At 38.7% G+C, this 23,251-nt stretch overlaps 1 protein-coding gene across 5 annotated transcripts in view; it reads left to right on the forward strand.

Moving 5' to 3' along the window:
- Positions 1–23,251, forward strand: part of anapc1 (anaphase promoting complex subunit 1) — a 153,504-nt gene that overhangs the window by 545 nt on the left and 129,708 nt on the right. For all 5 annotated transcript variants that reach the window (XM_044215538.1, XM_044215540.1, XM_044215542.1 and 2 more), the window contains exons 2-24: positions 1,488–1,727; positions 2,042–2,206; positions 2,417–2,459; positions 2,586–2,683; positions 4,485–4,567; positions 4,827–4,900; positions 4,985–5,130; positions 5,228–5,385; positions 6,073–6,204; positions 6,303–6,521; positions 7,369–7,464; positions 7,793–7,883; positions 9,505–9,570; positions 9,686–9,823; positions 10,112–10,255; positions 13,610–13,670; positions 15,792–15,847; positions 16,257–16,388; positions 16,493–16,567; positions 17,766–17,888; positions 18,464–18,633; positions 20,657–20,748; positions 21,523–21,671. In XM_044215538.1, coding sequence (XP_044071473.1) covers positions 1,512–1,727; positions 2,042–2,206; positions 2,417–2,459; positions 2,586–2,683; positions 4,485–4,567; positions 4,827–4,900; positions 4,985–5,130; positions 5,228–5,385; positions 6,073–6,204; positions 6,303–6,521; positions 7,369–7,464; positions 7,793–7,883; positions 9,505–9,570; positions 9,686–9,823; positions 10,112–10,255; positions 13,610–13,670; positions 15,792–15,847; positions 16,257–16,388; positions 16,493–16,567; positions 17,766–17,888; positions 18,464–18,633; positions 20,657–20,748; positions 21,523–21,671 — 2,727 coding nt within the window. In that variant the 5' untranslated portion in view covers positions 1,488–1,511. The remainder of the gene's footprint in view (positions 1–1,487; positions 1,728–2,041; positions 2,207–2,416; positions 2,460–2,585; positions 2,684–4,484; positions 4,568–4,826; positions 4,901–4,984; positions 5,131–5,227; positions 5,386–6,072; positions 6,205–6,302; positions 6,522–7,368; positions 7,465–7,792; positions 7,884–9,504; positions 9,571–9,685; positions 9,824–10,111; positions 10,256–13,609; positions 13,671–15,791; positions 15,848–16,256; positions 16,389–16,492; positions 16,568–17,765; positions 17,889–18,463; positions 18,634–20,656; positions 20,749–21,522; positions 21,672–23,251) is intronic.

The following is a 23,251-nucleotide window of genomic DNA, read 5'->3' on the forward strand; positions in this document are numbered from 1 at the left end:
TAATATTGTAAATTATCATGTGGTGAATTGCATGTCATATTGTAACGTTACCGTGGCTTTTTACAATATCATGAAATGTTGTGAGAACCCTGTTTGAGACTGTTTTATCATAACTAACTTAGTTATATGGAAATATCTATGTGATGTATGGAAATATCACAAACTAACGTTATTCAAACAGCAATAATAGCTATATGTCGAATCTGCTCATTATGATCAAGTCGGCATGATGGTAATGTTTAGTCCTAGCATTACATTAAAGTAAAATGCATTTATTTTGTTTTGAATGGGACCACCTTAACCACCTCAAGTACAGCTTGAAAATCAAGTACCATATTTTGACACCTGATGTTTTAACAGTTTCACAACTTTTAGCTTTTTATTTTCTGAATTCATAGCTATTTTTGTTATGGTTTCAGTTTTACTGTCTTGTGTGTCTTTCTGTTGGCACAAAGTACTTTGCTAACTCCAATGAAAACCCTGCTGTCACTATGCCTCGTCCATCTACTCATGTTTTTGACTGTGGGTGGTAGGTTTTTCCACTCCACAAATGAAGATTTTGCATCACGAGCATGACAATAAGAATCAGAATCAGAAATACTTTATTGATCCCCAAGGGGAAACTCTTTCGTTACAGCTGCTCACTATCACGTCAATGCACACAGGAATAGAATTACTAAGCAAATCAAAATACAATACACTATAATACAGGTAAGATAAATTAAGTACAAAGTAGATATAGGTATAAAAGCAAAAATAAGTGTAAGTACCAAAGTGGATTTAGAGGTTGATAAGTATGTATGGTATAACACAATGTAATAATATAAGTAATAAGTAATATTGCAATAATGAGTACTGTCAAACTAAGTGTAGCTTTTTGAGATTATTATGAGACGGTGGATATTGCACAGCAGTAATAGAAGTATTAATAAATATTAATAAACAGGGAATTTTAAACTGAAAACAGAGTATATTGCACAGGAGTATTAAACAGAAAATATTGCACAATTATTTCAAATATTGCAGTGATGTTATTGATCCAATGTCCAGTTTAGTGACTTCAAAAAGTCAGTACAATATTGTCAAAGCATGCTGCACCAGCTTAATAATGTAAGTTTAATAATTTAACTATTATTTTGGTGAAAAACTTGGTTCTTATGTGTTCATACAGGCTGCAGAATCGGGTGTCTGTCCCTTTTTGTAGTCTATATTCCCATGTAGTAAAATTACTTCATTTATGGATTTGAATATTTTTGCGACATTTGGTATAGGTATGGCCCTAGATGTCTTTTATGGCATAGAAAGCCGTCCCTCTTTTGTCGCAGCTCTCCTGTTGCGTTCTAAATGATCTCATCTACATGCACAACAGTAGAAGTGTCTGGTAGAATATGTTAAGCCCATCTGATTATGCTGTGGCCAGTAAATGAAAAAAGTTCTTGCTTATTTGTAAAAATGTTTCTGTCTTTTTCATCTCCTATTCTTCCCAGAAATAATGCTGATATCTGGAACTCATGTCGGAAGTCGTGTATGAAGAGACAGCCACGATGATTGCCGCAGGGGAATTGCAGTCGTTTGTCCCGTTTGGCCGTGAGCACTGCAGGAACCATCCAAATGCCTTCAACCTGCAGCTCAGAGAGCTCCAGCCCGCCTCCGAGCTCTGGTCGTCAGACGGCGCCGCCGGCTTGGTGGGGTCCCTGCAGGAAGTCAGTCTGCAGGAGAGAGAGAGGGTGAGATTGCATGGCATTTCATCGCTTTTACATAATGTTAATCATATTCCAACTGTACAAGCATTTCTGTATCTAAAATACTAAAGAAGATAAAAGTAACAGTAGTGCACAGGGAGAAAAATAGGAAGTACAACAAAAAAGTAAGGAAATTGAATTTAGATCTTGTTTTTTACCAGGTGTTACCAATTTACCAATGTTGCATCACTTCTTTACTCATGAAAGTAATACTTATACATAATGTGTAACTCAGTACAGTTTGTATTTTTGATTCAGTTCTAGTTGTGTTGACCTGATGGATATGTTTTGATTGGCAGGAATACTGGCAGCTTAGGAAGGGCTGCACGGGAGTCAGGGAGGAGGATGTGGAGTTTGAAGAGGAGCTCTACACAGCAGGAACTGTGGTCGTCTGGAGCCACGGCAGTCGGACCCAAGGCTCCAACGTATACAAGGCCTTCACCGTTGACAGCCCAGTGCAGCAGGTTGGTTACTGAAAGCTGTTTTTAGACTGTAAGCTACTGTGATGCCTATCCTCTGCCTATATATATGTATGTATATATGTATAATATATATATTTAAAACACTCTTTTCTAGGCACAGTGGAAATGCATGATGATTGTCAGGATTTATAATTTTTGTCTTTCGAGCAAAACATTTCTGGGAGTTGACACTTTCTTTTATTCTGTCTGCAGGCCTTATGGTGTAACTTTGCTGTTCCTCAGAACAAGAAAGATGGTACTGTATAAGTAAAAACATTTTGTTGTTGAGAGGCAACACTTGTTTCAAGTTATCTATTAATTTACATTGCAGTTCTATTGAAGTTCATAAAGAAGATACATTATCTTTAATGTTGTTTTGCAGAGGAGGAAGTGGAGCAGACAGTGTGTATCGTACAGAGTAGCTGTGTCAACGTTCACACTGTGACTGGGAAGGATTTCATCTCACCACTGCCCTTCCAGGTGAGAGACTCTGGTGGGGCATTTTTTTATCCCCCAGGAAGAGGGGAGTCAGGACTTGTAGAGTAATTCAAAAGCATCTGCTAAATTTCAGCTAGCCAGATTCACCAACCTTTGATCTTTTTCCTCTTGTCACTTTGATTTCCTTTGTTGTAATTTGCCACCGACCACCCAGAGTCATATTGTACTTTGCTAATTTTGCAGGTGCAACACTTGACTGACTGACACATGACTTTTATATTCCACTGAGTAGAAAGTCCCTAGCTGTTTCCTTTCTACATAAATACCGGATGCTTCTTGTGTTAATGTGTGTGTGTTTATGTGTGTGCATCTTTGTGAGCTCGCAAGCGAGTGTGAGTCAGATTAGTGATATTCTCTAGGGCTGAACCATTGTCTGGCTAACCAATAATAATGGTAATCTTGGATTGCTGACAATGAGAATGAACCCCATCAATATCAGATGCTTGTGTGTGTGTGTGTGTGTGTGTGTGTGTGTGTGTGTGTGTGTGTGAGAGAGAGAGAGAGAGACATCCCTGCTTGTGTCTGCGCACATACTGAACTAGAATGAGTGTGTGTGTTTGTCCGCATGCAAATATCTTTTTGATAGTGAAAATGTGTTTGTGTATGTGTGAGCGTGCACATGTATATTTGAGGGTTATATCTGTGTGTGTGTGTATTGGTTTCATTAGTCTGTTGCATAGCAACAAGATGTAATTTGAGTCAGGGATGTGTTTTTAACAGTAAGTTGCAGAAACAGTGTTTGTGGGCTGCTCAGAGGAAATCATGTTTTGCTCCTGTGTTTCTTGCTTGAGGCCTGTGAAGGTTGTGATGGAGGGATATTCACACTCATTAAATGATTGAAATGATTATAAAGGCAAACAGGTTGGTGTTTTGAGCAGAGCAAGAAAATCCTTGTGAAAGCCTGTATAACTGTCAAGGTTCATAGACAAAACAATAGTTTTTTGCTAGTCACCATGATTATTATCATTATTATTATTATTGTTATTATTATTATGGAATTTTTCACTGAATAAATTAGCCTAGCGGCTAGTGGCCTTTTCCTCTACTCGTATATACTTTTTCTTACTCACCGTTGGTTTAAGTCACTACATCTCACGACAGAGCACCATTGTTGAATTTCAGCATTACATAACTAAACGAGTTGTCTTCAACTCGAGTAATGTTCACTTTACTTGTCTCTCCTCTGCTCCACTCCGTGCAACCCATAGTGTCGTTTTCGGCCACAGCAGGCAGCTTTTTACAGCGTAAAAGCTCTAAAAACCCACTGTACTCTACCTGCCCAGCACCAAACAGCAGACAGACACAGTGACAGCGACCTGCTGGGAAGTAGGGCATTTAGCAGCTCAAGAGCCACATATTTCCCTCAGAAGTTGGTAGAGACCAAAAACAAAGCTAAAAGAGAGTAAATATTGGACTTATATTTGCCAGGTGCCAGAAACATGACTCCAAATGAATGACAATGTTACTCTGTAACTGCTAGATGTGTAATTATGCAACTGTGTGCTAACAAGTACAACTTAAAAGATGATATGTCAATGTTATGTTCACAATGTGTTTCTACTGCCCCCAAGTGGCCCAAAAAAGTTATTGCAGGTTTAAAGAGTTGCCTTTAGGGCATCTAGCAGTTTGCTGGTCAAGTTGAAGAAATGGCATTGGTTTTTGTACTTAATCGAGTAAAATCAAAGCATTAAAGGTGAACATTTTCATTGTTGTCATTATTCCACAACAACATAACAATATGTTAAAAATGTCTTTCCTGTCTATCCCCTCTTGTCTCCTCCAGGTCTCAAATGTCTGGGCGACCAAGTTTGGACTTCTGTTAGAACGAAAAAACACAGCAACGGACGCACAACTCGCCCCCCTCGGGTACACACTAACACTGCACACGCATGTGGATACACAAGCTCACGGCAAAGAGCAACAGCATGGCACACAGATCCAAACACCCATGTGAAGTAATGCAGTTACACACATCAAAGCTCAAAACCTTAACAAATGTGTCTACATTAAAGACAGCCTCCTAGTCATACTCATGTACACGCACACACACACTCTCACACACACACTCACACAAACCATTGTCATTTGGCAGGTAACTGAGATACTGAGCTCTTTTTCTCTACAGGGAACCTCTGCCCACAGTGTTCAGCATGCTGCATCCTCTAGACGAGATCGCACCAATAGTGTGTAAACCTACAGGTACGACAAACACACACACATTTTCCCTCTCTCTCTCTTGTCTCTCTGAATGAGTAATCGCTGTATATGTGTGTGTTTTTCCAGGTCTGTTTGAAGGCTCCCGTGTACAGTATGCATCTGATGCCACCATGAAGATAGTGTTCAGCTGCTGTCAGCCCTCTGTAGTTGTCTCCTATGACACTGTACAGGGAATACACTCCGTCTGGACCCTGCGCAAGGTCACACATGATGTGAGTGATCACGCAGACACACACACAAACAAACAAACAAACACACACACACACAGAATCTACCTGTCCCTAACCTCCAGCTGCTTACCTCCATCAGGAGCGTTCTACAGTCCTGCGATGTACAGCAGATCCAGTTGGCACACCGTTGGGTCTGATGGCATCAGGCTTCCTGACCTCTCACCTCCGTAATATCTCCCGCCTGGACTCCCCTGGTGGCAGTGGGGCAACCGGACTTGGTCCCGGAACTGGAACAAGGTAATGAAGGTGAAGTGTTGTATGCACGTAGAGCTGCAACAATTTGTTGATTTAATCAATTAGTTGATAGACAGAAAATTAGTCAGCAACTATTTTGATAATCAATTAATTGATTTAGTCATTTTTAAAGCAAAAATCTAACGTTCTCTGGTTCCAGCTTCTGAAATATGCTGCTTTTTTTTGTCATATATGATAGTGAACTTATTGTCTTTGAGTTTTTTGACTATTGGTTCCACTGGCTATGGAAAATTATAATGGGCATTTTTCACTATTTTCTAATATATTATAGACACAATGATTAGTCTATTAATTGATAATGATAAATGAAATAATAATAATCGTTACTTGCAGCCCTATATGCATATATCAGTTTATATGTCATAAAACATCAATAGCAGTTCAATAAAATGTATACATGGAGACTAAACAAACAAACACAAAATTAAGGATGACACCGTCAGTCCTCCATTTGTGAAATAACTAAAACAAAAGACAAACTGTAAACTGAGATTGTGAGTTGTGACTGTGAGACTGACAAAACCAGACAGAAAAGAGAGAAGAATAAGCATAAATTATTTTGATTTTTAATGTTAAATGTTTCCACTGGTGACATCTCATTAGTTGATCCTTGAAAGCATCTCTGGTCCCTTGCTGTTTTCTGACCCCTCCTTGGTTTTCTTCTCCTAGTTGTGCTGTTGGTACTAGCTCTCCTCTCCACTACAGCGCTCTGCACAGCCACCAGAGCAGGATCATGACTTCTTCACCTGGATTACACTCTCGTGTTCATTCCCCTAGTATATCCAACATGGCTGCCCTCAGGTGAGTAGAGGCACTTGATGTTTGTTTTTTTAAAAAGAAGAGATCCGTTCATCAAAACACTAATTTTTTTCTTATTTTCCTATTCTCTTCCATCCCAGCCGTGCCCACTCTCCAGGCATGGCAGCTCCGTCCTTTTCAGGTGCGGCTCGTTTCAACACGTCTTTCCACAGCCCGTCCCATAGGGCGCACCATGGCTTGTTACCCTCTCCCAACAGCACGGTCAATGAGACGATGTTGGCGCCAGAGATGGAGCCCATCGTACCTGACCTCTGCATGGAGCAGCTGTGGAGTGAGACAGTCACAGCTGGCTGTCACAGGTAATTATCAGGACTGAACCCTACTGAAAACAGATGCAGAGTCTGTGCAGACACATGATTAATTTACATCAATGACTGACAATTATTGAAAATGAATTATTGATAGTTTTATTCTAATGTGATTTCACCTTTGTCTTCTAAATGATGGCTTTCATTCTGGTGAGTTCAGTAATGTAAGGCTACTTAGCTTTCTAGTTTATTTTAGCACCAGGACTTTAGGACACACAGCTTTTAGGATTTACTAGTAAATACCAGAAAATGTATTAGCTTATTATCATAAAGGTATGTCACCATTTATCATTACCCAGCACCCAGAATTGTGTTCCCCTGTTGTGTTATGTCTGATATTTTTTTTTTTTTGGAAAAATATGAATATTTCTTTATATAGTAATTTTATTTAGTTTTGTAATCAGGTTCTCCTCAAATACTTGATTTGTAATTTTTTTATCACACCATTAGGAAGTTTGAGAGCACCCAGGTAGAGAGAAGTGAAGCATTTCATCATGATGCCAAATTTGCGACTTTATTTAGAATTTCTGAATTACTAAGAAGTTGCTGTGATTTATGTTGACCTGTCAATGACAGCATCAAAAAGAGAGTATCATATCTAGAAGGATATTCACTGACTTTAAAGTTCTTGACCATTTCTAGCTCAAAAGTTGCTCTAAGATCATCAAATCAAGATCACTTAAGCTTGGGGCCCCGCGCAGCGATGATAAATGTGAGATGATTCTCAAAATGTTTGTGAAATTGGCCCCTGTTTGTTTTCCTTTTTTTTTGTTGTTGCTGTGTGATGCTTAGTAACTGCTGTTGATTCACACAAATCTTCGCCTTTTTGCGTTTGCAGGGAGATGAGCAGCCAGGCGTCCAAAGTATTCCTGACCTCTGACCTGTGCGAGAACCGCTACCTCTGTTTCCTGGTGGAGTCTCACCAACAGCTCAGGTCGACAAACATACACACTGTAGTCATACACAATGAATATTTGATAGAGACACACAGTAGCATGCATATACTTAATATTATGATCTATCTAGGGATCCATAAAAAGTCTGGAAAAAGTCTTAAATAGTCTAATTCTAAGGACAGTTATCTAAGCATATGACAGTTACTAAACGAGTCCTTATGGAAACATTGATCGCTCATGTACATAGAACACCAGACAAACCACTCAAAAATTGTTTAAATGTAACTCTCTCTTTTACTTTTTCTGACTCTTCATCATCACTCTCTCCACCTGATTTTGTTAACATCTTTTTCATTGTTTCCACAGATGTGTGAAATTTATTGAGAGCAACGATACGTCTCAGCTTATCTTCGCCTCAGCCACGACCATCCCTGCCAAAGATGCAGAGCCTCTGCCGGTAGATTACAATATTTAGGCTTTTATAAGATTTACAGAGAGTAGGTGAAGGTTAGTGACAATAAGCTTCCTAATTAATACCCACACTAGTATTTTATTCAATAAGTAGCTGAATTATTTAGATAATTTTCAGATCAGGAATTACAAAAACAAGAAATGACATCTTACAGTATGTTATTGTACTGTGGCCACTGTATTAGGTATACCTGTACAGTCTAATGCAATCCAATACAACTGTTCTGCCATAAAGTCGACTTATGATGCTTATAATGTTCAGTTTTTTGTTGACACTGTCATAGAGGTATTAATTAAATGATATGTTTTAGCATTGAGATCATAGTTAGTGATGTTGTTGTACTGGACTGAATTATATTCAGAGGTGTTTCTAATATTCGGCCCCTCTCATGTATGTAAATAGGAAGGACAAAAAATTTGAAACAGTTCTCAATACAACACCAGTACAACACCACCTTTAGCCATGACCTCAAAATGAACATATATTTGAATTTACACATTTCCGACGTCACCAAAAAAATAAACATTATAAACTTGTAAAGGTAGAATTTATGGAATAGCTGTTGTATTCAATTGCAATAGATTGTACAGGTGTAACTAATAAAGTAGCCACTGAGTGCAGATCAGTTGTCATTTCATGTCTTTTCATTGTCGGATTTATTTTATGAAGACTAGGTTAGTTAGGTTGTTTAGGTTAGGTTAGGTTAGGTTGTGTAGTTGGTACTGAACCAAAAAGCTGATGATGCATTGGTTTGATTCTAATACTAGACTCAAATACCTGCAAACCACTGTAGTCTGTTATTTCCGAGTTTCTTTGACACTGCAACCACTGAAAACTATGATAAATGATACTAGAAATGTTCTGCATATAGGGCCTGCTTTCTGAAACCAGGATGCATCTATGAATACTTACAGACAGACTCCTCTGCTTTCACTCTCTCTGTATTTGTGATATCTGTATGGATTTCGTTGCTGGTCTGGGCTGTAGCATCAGCATATTTATTTAACATCAAATTGTTGTGTGTGAAGTTGGGAACATTGGTAAGAGGTCTTAATGCATCTGAATGTTTATGAGTTCCGTCTGATATAATCAGGTCTTTACCTATAGAAACCAATGTGTGTATATTTAACTGAGCTAAATCTCTGCCTCAGAGGACTTCATTGAATATCATCATCACCAGAAGTCCATACAACCAGTGTTTATAACAGAATTTCATTGATGAGATATACTGTGCAACAGAGTACTTATAGCTTGAAATTTTGTAATTGTTTTTAATTTTGATTTTTGGATTTCAATTAAAGTTTACCTGCTGGTAGATAGCTTTTAATTAACTTTTACAGTTATAGTTTATCTGGAAAAGATTTGTATTAGATTAGGTTTTATGTTGTAGTTCTTTTTTTAAAGACACTTAAACACGTTTAAGTCATTTTTTAAGCATGAATGCTAAAAGTTCACTAGTTGTAGCTTCTCACATGTGAATAATACCAAACGATTTAACAGTTAATTGAGAAAATAAAAGGGAGATTAATCGATAATGAAAATAATTGTTAGTTGCAGCCCTAGTGACTTAACATGTTTCTGACAACTTCACAACTTTGCTCCTCAGAATATAGATGCCATGCTGGTTCTGGAGGCCTGTGGCAGTCTGGTTCTCTACACAGGAATCACCAGGGTAAGGACGAATCAAAACATCAAGGCTTAGTCAGATTAGTCCATCACATTTCTGGTTATTGAAGTGAAGTCCTGTGTGATAAAGACATGAGATTCCTGTCTTGGTGTTCCTCTAGGTCAGTAAGGTGTTTGTCCCTGGCCTCCTGTCGCCCACCTTCAGCCTGACCAACCACCTCCCTCACCTCAGCACGCTGGTGGAGAACGTTAGCACGCCGACTAATGCTGGCAGTAGGCACCTCCAAAGACTGGATGAGGTTATATGAGAATATGTGTTCACATATTGTTCTTTATGCATTGACAGTTTGAATTATTTGATTTTGGTATTTTTTTGTAATAATGTATTTTTTAGGTTACGAGATTGTGCCAGTGTTACTGAAATAATCCGGAATTACACCTTACAACCTTTATTGCTACACCCATGTCTTTTTATTTTAGAATTTACATTCGGTCACCTCATCTTGGCTACTCACTTTATTTCCTTCAGTTTTCCCTGTTTCTCTCTACTTTTGCTTCACCTCTCTATTTTTTCCCCTCTCCTCCAGGCCGTAATGCCTTCACCAGTGTCAGAGCTTAGGGGTCCAAACATTAAGCACCACGAAGGTTCATTTTTGGAAGATTACACTTTCCAACAAGCCACGAATTACATCCATGCCTTGCGGGACCCCGTCTGCAACCGGGTCACTTTGGTAGGTTGGTGTGTGTGTATGTGTTTTTATGAAGGCAAACAAATTACATGTGTCTACCTCTAACACTTTGACCTGTAGAAGTGACATTTTTAATCATTTTGTTCCCGGTGATAGAGATTACAAGGAGGTCTGATCTATAGTCAGTTTAAATACACAACAATAAACAACTCAGACTGAAAAGAGATTCAGTCCAAGAAATACAGGGCTTGCTGATCTGTTGCTGGAGTTTTCAAGTGACGATAGTCATGTCCCAGCATGCATCATAATTTGCTGATTGATCCCACATTTACCTGTTGAGGTTGAATGGATTCATTAGGGTTGTTTTCCAGACTTGAATGTTGTAGTGAAAACTGAGCTCACAAGATGTATGTCTGACTCTGAGAAGCTGCTGTTCTGGTACACACTGCAGAAATTAAACCAACAAAAATCATATTGGAAGTGGATGAGACTGAATGGTAACTTGTGTCACTATACATTTTTCATATTATAACCTCCTGTGGTTTTACAGTAAAACATACAAAGAGTCTGATGTCTATGCAATGGAGTGCATTAAAGGGAACTCCAGACTGACTGCAGCTGCAGTCACGATCATTCATAGAAAACAACTCTGTGTGAGTCTCCCTCAAAGGGTTGTTTATAGTCAGTGATGTGTGTGTGTGTAAATCAGGCCCATTAATATTTGTATATAGGAGTTACAAAGCAGTGAGTATTTCTGTGTGTTTGTGCCTCCTGGGTCAGTCCTGTCAGACTTGGTACAGACGGTCTCTTCAGCCCTGGGACTCTACAGAATATACACATACACACTTTAAGAGAACGACACTGTTTCTTTCTTTCACACACACATCAACAGAAACCACCCTGTGTAAAAGTGCAAAACAGTTTCTGCAGGCTGCTGCTTTTTAGACATATTGCCTCAGTTCATTGATTTTCTCTTTGACCCCTTGATGTGTCAATCCGAAGACTAATTGTTTGCTAATGCAGCTCACTGGAGCTTTCAAAGCACCAACTGCTCTCTGTATGTTGTCAGGTCGATGGTTTATTTTCTTCTCTGGGTTTCTCTCTAATCAGTCCAACAGTGCTGTGAAATGATGACAAGAACAGGACCAACCCTGCTGGGAAAAAAAGAAACATTAAAGCAACAAGATGTTGTAGTCAGTTTTCCCTCTAACACTATATAACTATTGAAAAGGGCCAAATCTACCGTGATAATGTATGCAATTGGAATCCTCCTAAAAGAAATTATCTGCTCTGCATTCACAGCTAAAAATATTATTCAATTATTTTTCTAGATCATGACAATTGCTGTGATTATTTTAAGGAGCACAGTAATTGGTCATGAAATATTTGGAACACTCAAATGTTCACAGGTGTACTTCAGACTGGGGAAAAAGGAAATGTTTTACACTTAACGTCTGAAATGATGAAGGCACTGGCAAATGACAAGGTAATACAAAATGCAAACCCTACTTTGTTTTAATTTTTTTTACTTTAAGTCTTTTCCACACAATGTTTACATTTACAATGTTACACAAATCTTTATTACTACTAGAGTGCCACATTTTTTCTGATCTTTTTGGGAGGGGAAACAAACATATTGATAATTGTTTGTAAAATGAAAAGAATATCAAGGGTATTTTGCCAGTGGGTCGTACATTGTGATGAATAATTCAGGTTTTAGATGTGGAAAAGATGTGTCAGACTCATGGTGTAAAACCCGGTTTCATGCAAATTTCATTCCAAGTATGCCAGTTGACTATTTCCTGATATGCTGGATATTTTATTACTTTTTGCCAGTGTCAAAAACTGATAGGATTTTCTAATAGCTATCTTGCATTAATTTTATTCATAGAACCTGGACGCTTGAAATATCAGAAGTTTGAGCGAAAGGACACTAAATACAAAAAAGCATAAAAAAACGTTTTGGGTAGGCCCATACACTGTATAAAAGAAATGGACGTAGTCACCGTGATGTCACCCATTGGTTTGTGGACTACCGTTTTGAAGCCTTGAGATTGGCATTTTGGCCGTCGCCATCTTGGTTTTGTGCAGCCAGTGACCGGAAGTCACATATTTGAAGCTGGGGAACATAGCAAACGCTAAGTTATCAGCTAACGCTAGTGCTAGCTAAGTTTGCAAGGTGCATCCGTAATTCATGTTAACTGTGATAATAATTGGGATGCTAATTTTGGCTAGTGAAAAACAGGCTTAAAACAAAATGTACTAGTACAACCGAACACTGAAGACATTTTTAGGCGACCAAAATGTTACAATTAACTTTAATGAAGTGAAAACACACTGTGAAAGGGTCAAAGTTCGAAAACACCGACACCACCCAAAAACAAGTTCACGGCTAGTTAAATGTACACAGTGCGGTGGTTACGCATCGCCTCTATCGTGATTGACAGGTTGCTGTTACAACCATTTACAAAATGAACATCATGCTGTATTGAAGAAGACTTGAAACTAGCGATTGAGGCCATAAACTGTTTACTGAGGTAATAAATCAAGTGAGAAGTAGGGTAATTTTCTCATAGACTTCTATATAATCTGACTTCTTTTAGCAAACAGTGGAGTCGGTGCCTGCTGGACATCAGAAAGAATGCAGTTTTAAGGCATTGGCTTCACTTTTCAGCCGCACAAATAAATATGTACAGGACAACACAACTTCCAAAAGATGTGGTTATAGCTCCCTTACCATGCAGTCAGCATAAGCCAGACTGTGTCTATATGGGTTGAAACTTTCAAGCATGTTGTACTTCCGGCGAGACCCCAGTCAGTAAACACCTGTGACATTACTGATTAGGGTGATTTGAAAGTTTAATCTGATACAGAGAGTAGCAGCAGCAGTTTTCAGCCTTGTGTGATTCAGTGTCAGTGTCTGGTGTACTTGGAGACAGTGAATCATTGCACACACCAATTTATTCTTCTATTAAGATGGATTTTTGCTTCTCTGTCGAGGTATTTCATTGCCTTGTGGTAGACATTAAGCCTGTTTTTCACAGCAGACATTTTGATATGTCACAGTAGGAAAAGGACAGATGTAAATAATAAGATTAATGATGGCTGAATACCATTTAGCTGCTTCAGTTTCAAGATCTTGGTAATTTTGCATGCTGTCTCATGGTCATGGCTTACTGGGCCACTTCAATAGAACAGAGCCATTGTTATTAGTCACACCTATGGTTTCCTGCTATGCCAAAGTCAAAATGTCTGCTGTTTCCCATTTTCCTTCCCGCCGTAGGAGCAGATTTATAGTTAAGTACAGGATTTACTTTAGATAGACCAGTTGTATTGCACTGATATGAAATTGAACTGAATATGTATACATTGAATTTGTCCACAATCTCTCTCTAGGAACTAAGGAGTGGCACAATGCTGAGGATCTCTATCCCAGAGATTGCTACCTCAGAGCTCGGTGAGATATACACTCACACACACACACACACACACACACAGTTATGTTTCCATCAATTTCGGGGACATTACATTGACTTGCGTTCATTCCCTGGAGACTTACATTATGGGGGACACAATACAAGTCCCCATAGTGTAAATCATTACATTTGACTGTGTAAACAGATTTATGTCTCCACAGCATTAATAATAGCAGCCCCCCCCCCCACACACACACACAGACGGCTGAGTCAGAGCAGTTAGTCCTGGAAATTAGGTTTGAGAGCTGCCCTACGTTGTTACACAGTGACGTATAATCTTGATGTATTGAGGATTCCATTACAATACACACACACACACACACACACACACACACACACACACACACACACAGCATCCCACTGATAATGATTAAGCCACCGGATCAGTGAATTTTCCATGTGTAGTTCTGAGAGAAAAATCACATGCACAGGAAAAAACTGTTTTCTTGTTTCTATGCCATTGTTTTTAATCTTCTTAATTATCTGTGGCAAACAAAGTTCTTGTAAATGACTTGTTACTGCAGACACTGGCCAAAAAGCTGTATTTTCAATCTGGATTTATGTCTCCTAGGCAAAAACTAATAGCACTAATGACCAAGTGCTTAGGAATAATTAATATACATTACACTGACAATATATTTTATTTTTGAGCCAATTAAAGCAGAGATCTACCCGTAAATCTGTTCTATTGTGTTGTTTATTACTGATGGGTCCCTGGGTCTGTTCAGATCTCAACATCTGCTCTGACCATGAACCTTCAAGTTTCTTAATCTCCTCTAGCTTTTGTTAAAGCTCGCCTTCTGTTTCTTGTTTTTTCTTAAAAGCCTTAAGCATCACAAAGGTGTGTGCGTGCGTGCGTCGTGCGTGCGCGTGCGTGCCGTGCGTGCCTGCCCTGCCTGCCTGCCTTCAAGCGACATGTGTCTGCATTATGTGTGTCTACCTTTGTGTTTTTGCCATGCGTTGGTCCCCATTATTTAGTAATCGATCCTACAGACGAGGCTTTCTCCCTCTAATGAAATGGCATTTAACCACCTCTTCCCTGACCTTTCCCACTGTGGATGTCCAATTAAGATAGCCTGGTGACTTTGATTAGGAATCTGATTGGTCAGAGTTGTTAGGAGACACAGAAACACTAATAACTGTTGTAGTGGTGGTTCTCTTTTAATTTCCTTTTCTGTTTTTTAATGTTAAGGAGAAGAGACCAAAAATTCGGACAGGATGGGGATCATCAGAAAAAAATAATTCTGTTAAAATGAATTAATGAGTTAGATTAGTTCTATTCATCCAAATGGAAATACAAAAGTTGAATGAGCGCTATGCTCTTCTCTTACAATGTTCTGGTCCAGCATTCATGTATTTGTTGGAAATTACCTAAACTCTTTCTCAGCTTGTCCAGAGATTCAGACCAGCAACCTTCTGGTGTTTCTTTAATCTCTGGGCTCTGGACTAGAATGGGTCCCTAAAAGGTCTCTTTAAAGCGTAACTCTGTAATGAATAATATCACTTTCATGGTTCTTTTTAAAGCAGGATCAGAATGTCTGTGCATCTGTTTTGGTTTTTTAAATAACTCAAAATGCCAATGTGTTCCTCTTCGAAAGTATATATCACAATACAGTGAAATATACTGTGAAACACTGAGCTCCCGCTGTGGAAACGGCATTGCAAAATCTGTACCGGTGCACATTTCTACCATTGCATGGTATATATCGTCATTTTATACAGTCTATGGTCTCGATATATTTCTAAAACTATTATAATTACAGTATGTCAAACAAGCGCGCTGTGGTTGTAACAACAACAACTGCGGACAAAGAAGGTGGAAATATTGCCTTTCTACTTTTTCTACTTTTTACTCGATTATTTTGATAGGTCTTAGGGTTAATTTTTACTCAAATAGAATTAAGTTTTTTTTAACATATTGAGTATATCACTTAACTCAAAAAAAATTATTGTCAATAATTAGCTTGTTTAATGCAAAGAAAGAAGAAAAACCTTTTTGTAAAATGTCTACATCCCTTCACACTGTCATACCTTCTAAAATTACATCTTGTATTTTTCCATTGTCACCTTTTCTGTCCCTTTTCTCCTCTGATTTATTTCAGTGAGGAAATGCCTTCAGGCGATTCGTTTCATCCTGCCCAAAGAAGCTGCCATAAAGGTTTGTGGAATTGGTGATTAATTCTGGAAAAACACTGCACAAAGAAACCACATCAGGCTACATGGATACTTCTTTAGACACTTATGGACAAACCTATGCTGGCATGGTATTATTTTTTTGGTCAATAATGCCATGCCAACCTAGTTATTTTCTAACTGTGTGCAGAGAGACTCTACACTCAGAGAACCAGTTACATTGTAACCAAATGTTATGTCTGTCGTACAATTTAACCATCATGCCAAACCTGCATCGCTATTTTGGTTGACAATTGCATTCTCATTGTTTTATTTAAAACGACATTAATCTAAGTTCATATAAACATTTTCCTTTGCTTGAGTAAAATAGTTACGTGGTAATAGAGAAACTCTTTAATAAATTCTGTAAAAACTGTTCACATGTTATTATGCAGGTTTTGGTGAAGTGGTATAACATCTACAACGCCCCTGGTGGTCCCAGTGCACATGCAGAGTGGAACCTGTTTGTCACCTGTTTCATGACACTGATGGGGTACAACACTGAGCGCCTGACCTGGACAAGAAATGTGAGTCAGCTGTAGAAGTGTTTTCTATTTTAAACCTTATTTTAACTTTGATCACTACACATGTTTTGACCTTGCTTTCTGTGTCCTCCCCCCTCTTTCCCCAGCTGCATTTTGAAGTGCCTCTCTCTCCAGTGATTGCAGCCAAAAAGGCTCGTCCCTCTGACGGAGGCTCTGATGAGGTGTGTGTGTGTGTGTGTGTGATCTGTTGTGATGTCTGTGTCACAGTTAGTACATCGTCATTTTTGATGTCTAGTTTAAGATAACTTGTCTCTGAAGGATATCACATGTTTGTTGGAAAGAATGGACTGTACAGCATTTAATTTGGATCAGTTTTATAAAGGGAATGCTTCATTACTAGAGTCAGTGTCAAAACAAGATACATTTTTTTTAATGATCTTTTAATAGTGATAGAAAATGTATTTTATCTCTGAAAGGTTTTGGGAACATCCTGGACATCTTTTTTTTAATCATAGTTTAAGATAGTTAAATGTTTATTGTTGCTAGTAAATGTTTCTAAGGTTTGAAGAAATATTAATGCCAACAAAACATTTTATGGTTGAAGTAGTTCCCTACATCAAATATGAACAGACACTGAAAGAAATGTGGCAGTCTTTTCCTTGTGGCACGGATAGCCAGCCAGAAAAGTAATTTAGCTTTCATAATTTCCGGTGGGTGGGGGAAAAACACAGCCAGCACACCCTAACAGTTCTGGACAAAGGGAAAGCCCAGCACTCTAGAGAAACCCTATTAACCCAGGGGCTAGTTTCAATGTGTGTCTGAAATAAACGTGACATAATGGAGAAAATAAGCTGTAGTCTGTCCTACAGTCCTAAACACACACAGACACATGAATTGTTAAGTAATCTGTGTTTGTGTGGGTTCTCATCAGAGCAAAATATGACACATATGTCAAATGTCAATCAGCTGGAGGCTTAGGATGTGCCATGTAGTATGTGTGTGTGTTTGACCTGAAGAAATGCAAGAGCCAGATTAAACTGAAGCATGCCGCTGCTCCCTGTCAGCCTGTGACCTCTGAGCTCTGTGTGCTCCAGATGGTTCACCATGCCCACATGTGGTGATGGTTTTGCAGCCACAATTAATACATACAATTGACATAAAACACACTAAAATACATACATAAGATTCATTGCAATGTCTATTTTTCTATTCTACATTCTAAACAACAATGCAGCATTCTGAATGTTCCAATTAATTATTATTTATTATTATTTGTCCCTAACACATGCTGCCTTTTAATTGTCAAAAATGCAGTAATATGCTTTTTATTTATTTTATATATATGCCCTATATGCAAAACATTGACTGGCCAGAGAACCCACCTTTTTACTGGCTTTTATCTGTCTCCTCTCTGTGTAGGACTGGGACTACTTGTTGGGGTCTCATTACCACCGTCAGATGAATTCCCAGCCTGTCTGTGGTCCAGTGGACTCCAGTGGCTCCAGCAATACTCTTATCACAGAAACTGAGGGCCTGTCCTCTGTAAGTAACTCACTCTATGTAGATTGATATATTGCATGTTGTTTTATTTAGTTTGTTTGTTCTGCATATTTGGGTTGGACCATGATGGGTATGATGCACTTTGTTTGAATAAGACTTCATGCTGCGTTGATTCAGATGCATCTTGCTGGATGCAAGCATTATAACCTTCATGAAGGTAGGATTTATAGCAGGACTGTTTTATTAGACTGCATTAGTTTTAGCTAGGTGTACCTAATAAATTGGCAACTGAGTGTATATATGCTGCAGTAGTGAAAAGTAATGGATAAATGGTTGAAACTTCGAGTTCTGCCCCTCCCAAGTGGTAAAATAGTACAAATGTAAACTTGACCAAACTTATACATCAGCAATCACTATGTCTTATATGAAAAAAGTATTATAAAAATACTAACTTTTATATAATTAACAGAGTTAAATAAAAATCAATATAAAAAAAGAACACATTTGGAACATGACAGGTGGTGCTGGTGAAGGGGTACTGGAGTTCATCTAACAGAGCAATCCACAAAATCCACATTATTTTGACTTTTCTTTTTCCTCTCCTTCCTTTGCCCTAGGCGTCCTCTCCCTCCAGTCCATCTCTGAAGTTGGACAGTTCAGCTCCTCTCTTTCCTCACATTCCTGCTCTTTTCTACGTTCTCCATCTGCTCTATCAGGAGCTGCAGCTGGACGAGCTGCAGAGAGCACGAGCCACATCACTGGTCTGTCTGCTGCAACAGTTGGCCAGGTGACCACTGCCTGTGTGTGTGTGTGTGTGTGTGTGTGTGTGTGTGTGTGTGTGTGTGTGTGTGTGTGTTTTCTGTGAGCTACTACAAGGAACATAAATAACATGTGGTGCAGGCTTGCCACATGAGTGTTTGTATTGTATATTTATAAATTGATATAAGGAGTAAATTAATGCTCACACAGAACTGAATGAATGTGAAACACCAGAAAAAGCAAGGACTGTTTAATACATAAAGGTTACAAAACAAAGAAGAGCCTTGTGCCATTTATTGCAACAAACAAAACCTGATCTACTTTTCACTCAACTACGTTTAACTCTCACCATGAGAAGAAAAGGGTAAACACATATAATTGTTTTCAGTGAAAGCTTGTGTGTAATCAAGGCTCTTTAGTGATTTGTACTGAGAAATAAACTTCAACGGTTTGTCAAGTGACCGCTGTGATTAGTGACAATGACAATAACAGAATAGGTGGTGTGGGAGAGTGAAGCACTCTTCGTAGTAATTGGCCTGTGTTGGTTAGTATGTGGGCTGTTGTGAAGTATGGTGCAAATTTTTACACTCTTTCTACTTTATCAGGCTAACTGGTTAAGGCAAAAATTATGATCCTGATCATTTTTTCAAACATTTATCACAATGATTTTAGGAAGAAATTGGTTTTAATCCTCTTCACACATCCTATATTACCATTTTATGATAAGGTTTAAAAAAAAAAAAAAATCACATGTAACAGGTTTCAAAACAAACAAGTGGAATATAAAAGTATATGCAGAGAAAATCTGATTCTCATGTAAATATGCAGGGATTTGACCAGCCTATGTTGGGGCTTCAGTTTGCAGGCTCAACGGATAATCATCACTTGATATTTGATATTTACCCAAATTAATTTCTGGTACAGGAAATTTCTGTCCACGGGAAAGTGACACATCAAAACTTGAGGGCAAAAGCCAGCAGTATCTCCCAACAGGAGATAAACAGTGCTCCATCTAGACGACTGGATTCCTCAACAGTGATTAGACATCTTTACAACTTACACCCCTATCAGATACATTGATTTAGCTCACATTTATGTTCCCCCAAGGTGCAGACTTAACACAAATATGTATTGAGAAGATTTAAAGCAGACTGTACGCTCATTAACTATTTCAGAATCAGAATCAGAAATACTTTATTGATCCCCTTAACTCTTTTGTTACAGCAGCTCACTATCACGTCAGTGCACAGGAATAGAAGTACTAGCAAAAAATATAATACAGTATAATACAGGTCAGAAAATAAATTAAGTACCAAGTAGGTATAAGTATAAAATAAAATAAGTGTGAAATACCAAGTGGCTTTACCGGTTGATGATAATAATATGGTATAAGGTAATTGTCAACTGTCAAGTTAAGTGTAGCTTATTAAGGTTATAATGAGACGAAGGGTTTTGCACAGCAGTAATAGAGGTATGAGTAATATCAATATCAATAAATAAGGTGCTCTGTGGTGCTTTTTGGGGGGATGAGTCTTCCGCAGAAGGTACTCCTTTGTTTGACCAGCACGTCATGGAGTGGCTGGGAGACACTGTCCAAGATGGCATGTATAACACACACACGAACACACACACGAACAGTCGGGGCTTGGTACCAGGATTAAAAACTATTGATTATCTGATGTTGAGCAGAATGGTAATGACTCACAGCTGTCTCAGAGTAAGTGTTTAATTACTGCTCAAAAACAAGTTAAATGCCAAAGAGGCTCTTTGAGAATGTGGAGCCATTTTTAGATTTGATTCAATGTCCTGCAGCAATTTAGTGTCCAGCTGTGCAGAGATAGGGCACTAGGAAAGACCTGGTATCAAGGTAGACTTAATAACCCAGTGATAAAAGACTAGAAACGTTGTCACTGTGAGTGGAAATGTTCCTTTTCTTCACTATGGTGGACAAATCCAACCTGTGAGGTGTGACGTGTTCATGTATATGGAGTCATTGCTATACAGGAATATTAATATGCTTTATATTATAATTGTTTTGTTTGTGTTTGCAGAGACCTCCAGTTGGAAGAGTATGTGGATCTGTACTGGAGAGACTATCCTTCATTAATTAGTGGCTTCAATGAGAGCTGCCTCATAGACCATGGTGAGGCCCATTCCATAGTCTGATAATGGTATTAAGTCAGGAAACAGGCAAGACATGTTGTAGTGGAATAGAGAGGACAGGATGGTCTGTTGCTAATAAAGGCCGGCTCTACAGTCCATAGGGTTCCGGTGTATGTCTGGGGTTTCTTGTAGTATAACTCAAATACTGAATATACACAGGGTTTGGATAAAATAACAGGAAGGGCACTCACAACAATATCTTTCAGTCCTTACTGGTGAAGTTCCATTTGTAACCACTGCTTCACTGAATGGGTGCATGCAGGGCTGTTGGAATGTAGCGTGTTTCTGTTATTTTGTCCATCTCTGTATCTAATTTGTATACAACTTGTGTCACTGCATTTGTAATTGTGGGTTGCTTGGAAGGGATGAAATTACATAAACATGACATCAACACTTTTGAGTGTCTCTGAACATCATCAACCTTACAAAGGTTGTATTTATTGTAGGAGCTATTGTCTTTCTGTACTATAAAAAAAAACCAAAACAAAGAAAACACAACTCATTTATTGGCTCCCTCTATCATCTACTTCCTCCCTTTCTTCCTTCCTTTCCTCTCTGGTTCTCTGTCTTCAAAATCCATATCATGTCCGATCCTTTTCCTACCTCCATCCCCCTTTGTCTCCACTTGTACTCCAACTTGTGCATTCCTCACACGCTCTGTCATCCCTCTCTTCCCCTCTCTTTGTCTCCCTCTCCTCTCCTCTCTTTTGTCTTTCTCTGTTCCCTCACCCTCTATCTTTCTCTCCCTCCTCAGCCTTGTTTGGTCAGATGCAGCGTCCGTCCTTCCTGAGGGCAGAGCCTCCCTGTGTGCTCAGCTGGCTCAGTAGCTGTCTGAGAGGGGAGGAGATTCCGCCTTTCCCCTACCTGCCCAGCATCTGTCAGAGGACCAGGCTGCTGGTTCTGGTACGGCCAAAGCTTTATTTTTCGCTATATTTTTTGTTCAGAAATGATGTGTGGAAACAAGTGGGAACACAAAGGTCCCCAAACTGGGGACAGTTACATGGTACGTGTCTTAGACAACCAGGCTTTAGGGATGCCAAAGAATTAGCAGTAGGTGATGAAACACCAGTTCAGCTTCTGTATAGGGTCGTACCTGCTGCTCCCAATTATAATTAGTTATTAGTTGGACACAGGAGGAGTAAGACAAAAAGAGTGAACGCAAGGCTTTCTAGCTGCTGTAACTTGAGAAATACTGCTGTGGAAAAGTAAAAATATGAATTATATTTTGCCAAAAAATAAGAAATAATAAGGAAGAGTGAATATCATTAGTAATCAGGATCACAAAATTTTGCAAAATATAAACAGAAAGTGCAGAGCCGATGGTAATCAATGAGCAAAGTATTTCAGTTGTATTTCTCTGGCTAGTATGTAGTGTATTAATGTAAAGTATTAAAATCATCACAAGATAAATAAATTAATGACATTTTCATTATTGTGTCATGCATACAACTATCCTCAGCCTGCATGGCTAAAAGTCCAAAAATAGAGAAGCACCTTAAACAACTTTCACAATCAAATCTTCAGACCTTCACTGTCTGCAACAAAATTCCTAAATCACTTAAAAACATTTACTATATCGTACTGGAGAAATCAGAGTGAATACTAAGTCTTGCCTTCTTTTCCAGGCTTTTGAGACAAAGCAAACTTAAACACACCTTTGATTATCTATACACCATGTCATGGAAAATTAGCTGTCTTAAATCATCGTAATTTGTACAATACAAAAGAAAATGGGACTTACTTTCTACTTCACCCAAATCACACTAACTGGGACCTCACACAATCAATATATTTTTATATTTTGTTACACCCAGAGGGAGTAAGGAACTGTAGCTGGTTAAGTAAAATAAAAGTATTTAGAAGGTCTTGGTGATGTTTAACAGTGTGTTTTGTAATTAACTTTGACAAGTTTCTGTCTGTCTTCTTAAACTTGCTTTTCCACCTGATCCCTGACTTTTTGGTGAGTGTGTGTGTATATGTGTGTGTGTGTGTGTGTGTGAGAGAGAGAGAGAGACAGACAGACAGACAGACAGACAGACAGACAGACAGTGAGGGTAAAGAGTTCGGCTTTGATTGAGACGCAGTCTGACAATCTCTTTTGTGCAGCACGTCTGTGATTCTTTTTTTGAACATAAAGAGCAATTACACCATGGTATGGCTGGAGATGTGTACGTACGTGTGTGTGGTGATGATGGATTCAACCTTCACTGAAGGAAGGGTATTTGAACACAAGTCTTGTTTCTAGCTGCCGTTGTTTCTCTAGAGGATGACGACTATAAGACAGAGACAGATTAGAGACACAGACATATACACTCACCGGCCATTTTATTAGGTTCAACTGCGCGCTAACGCAAATATCTAATCAGCCAATCATGTGGTAGCAACTTAATGTATTTAGGCATGTAGACATGGTCAAGACTATCTGCTGAAGTTCAAACCAAGCATCACAATGGGGAAGAAAGGTGATTTAAGTGACTTTGAAC

Source organism: Siniperca chuatsi, linkage group LG11 (genome assembly GCF_020085105.1).
Source record: "Siniperca chuatsi isolate FFG_IHB_CAS linkage group LG11, ASM2008510v1, whole genome shotgun sequence".
Taxonomy (NCBI): Eukaryota; Metazoa; Chordata; class Actinopteri; order Centrarchiformes; family Sinipercidae; genus Siniperca; species Siniperca chuatsi.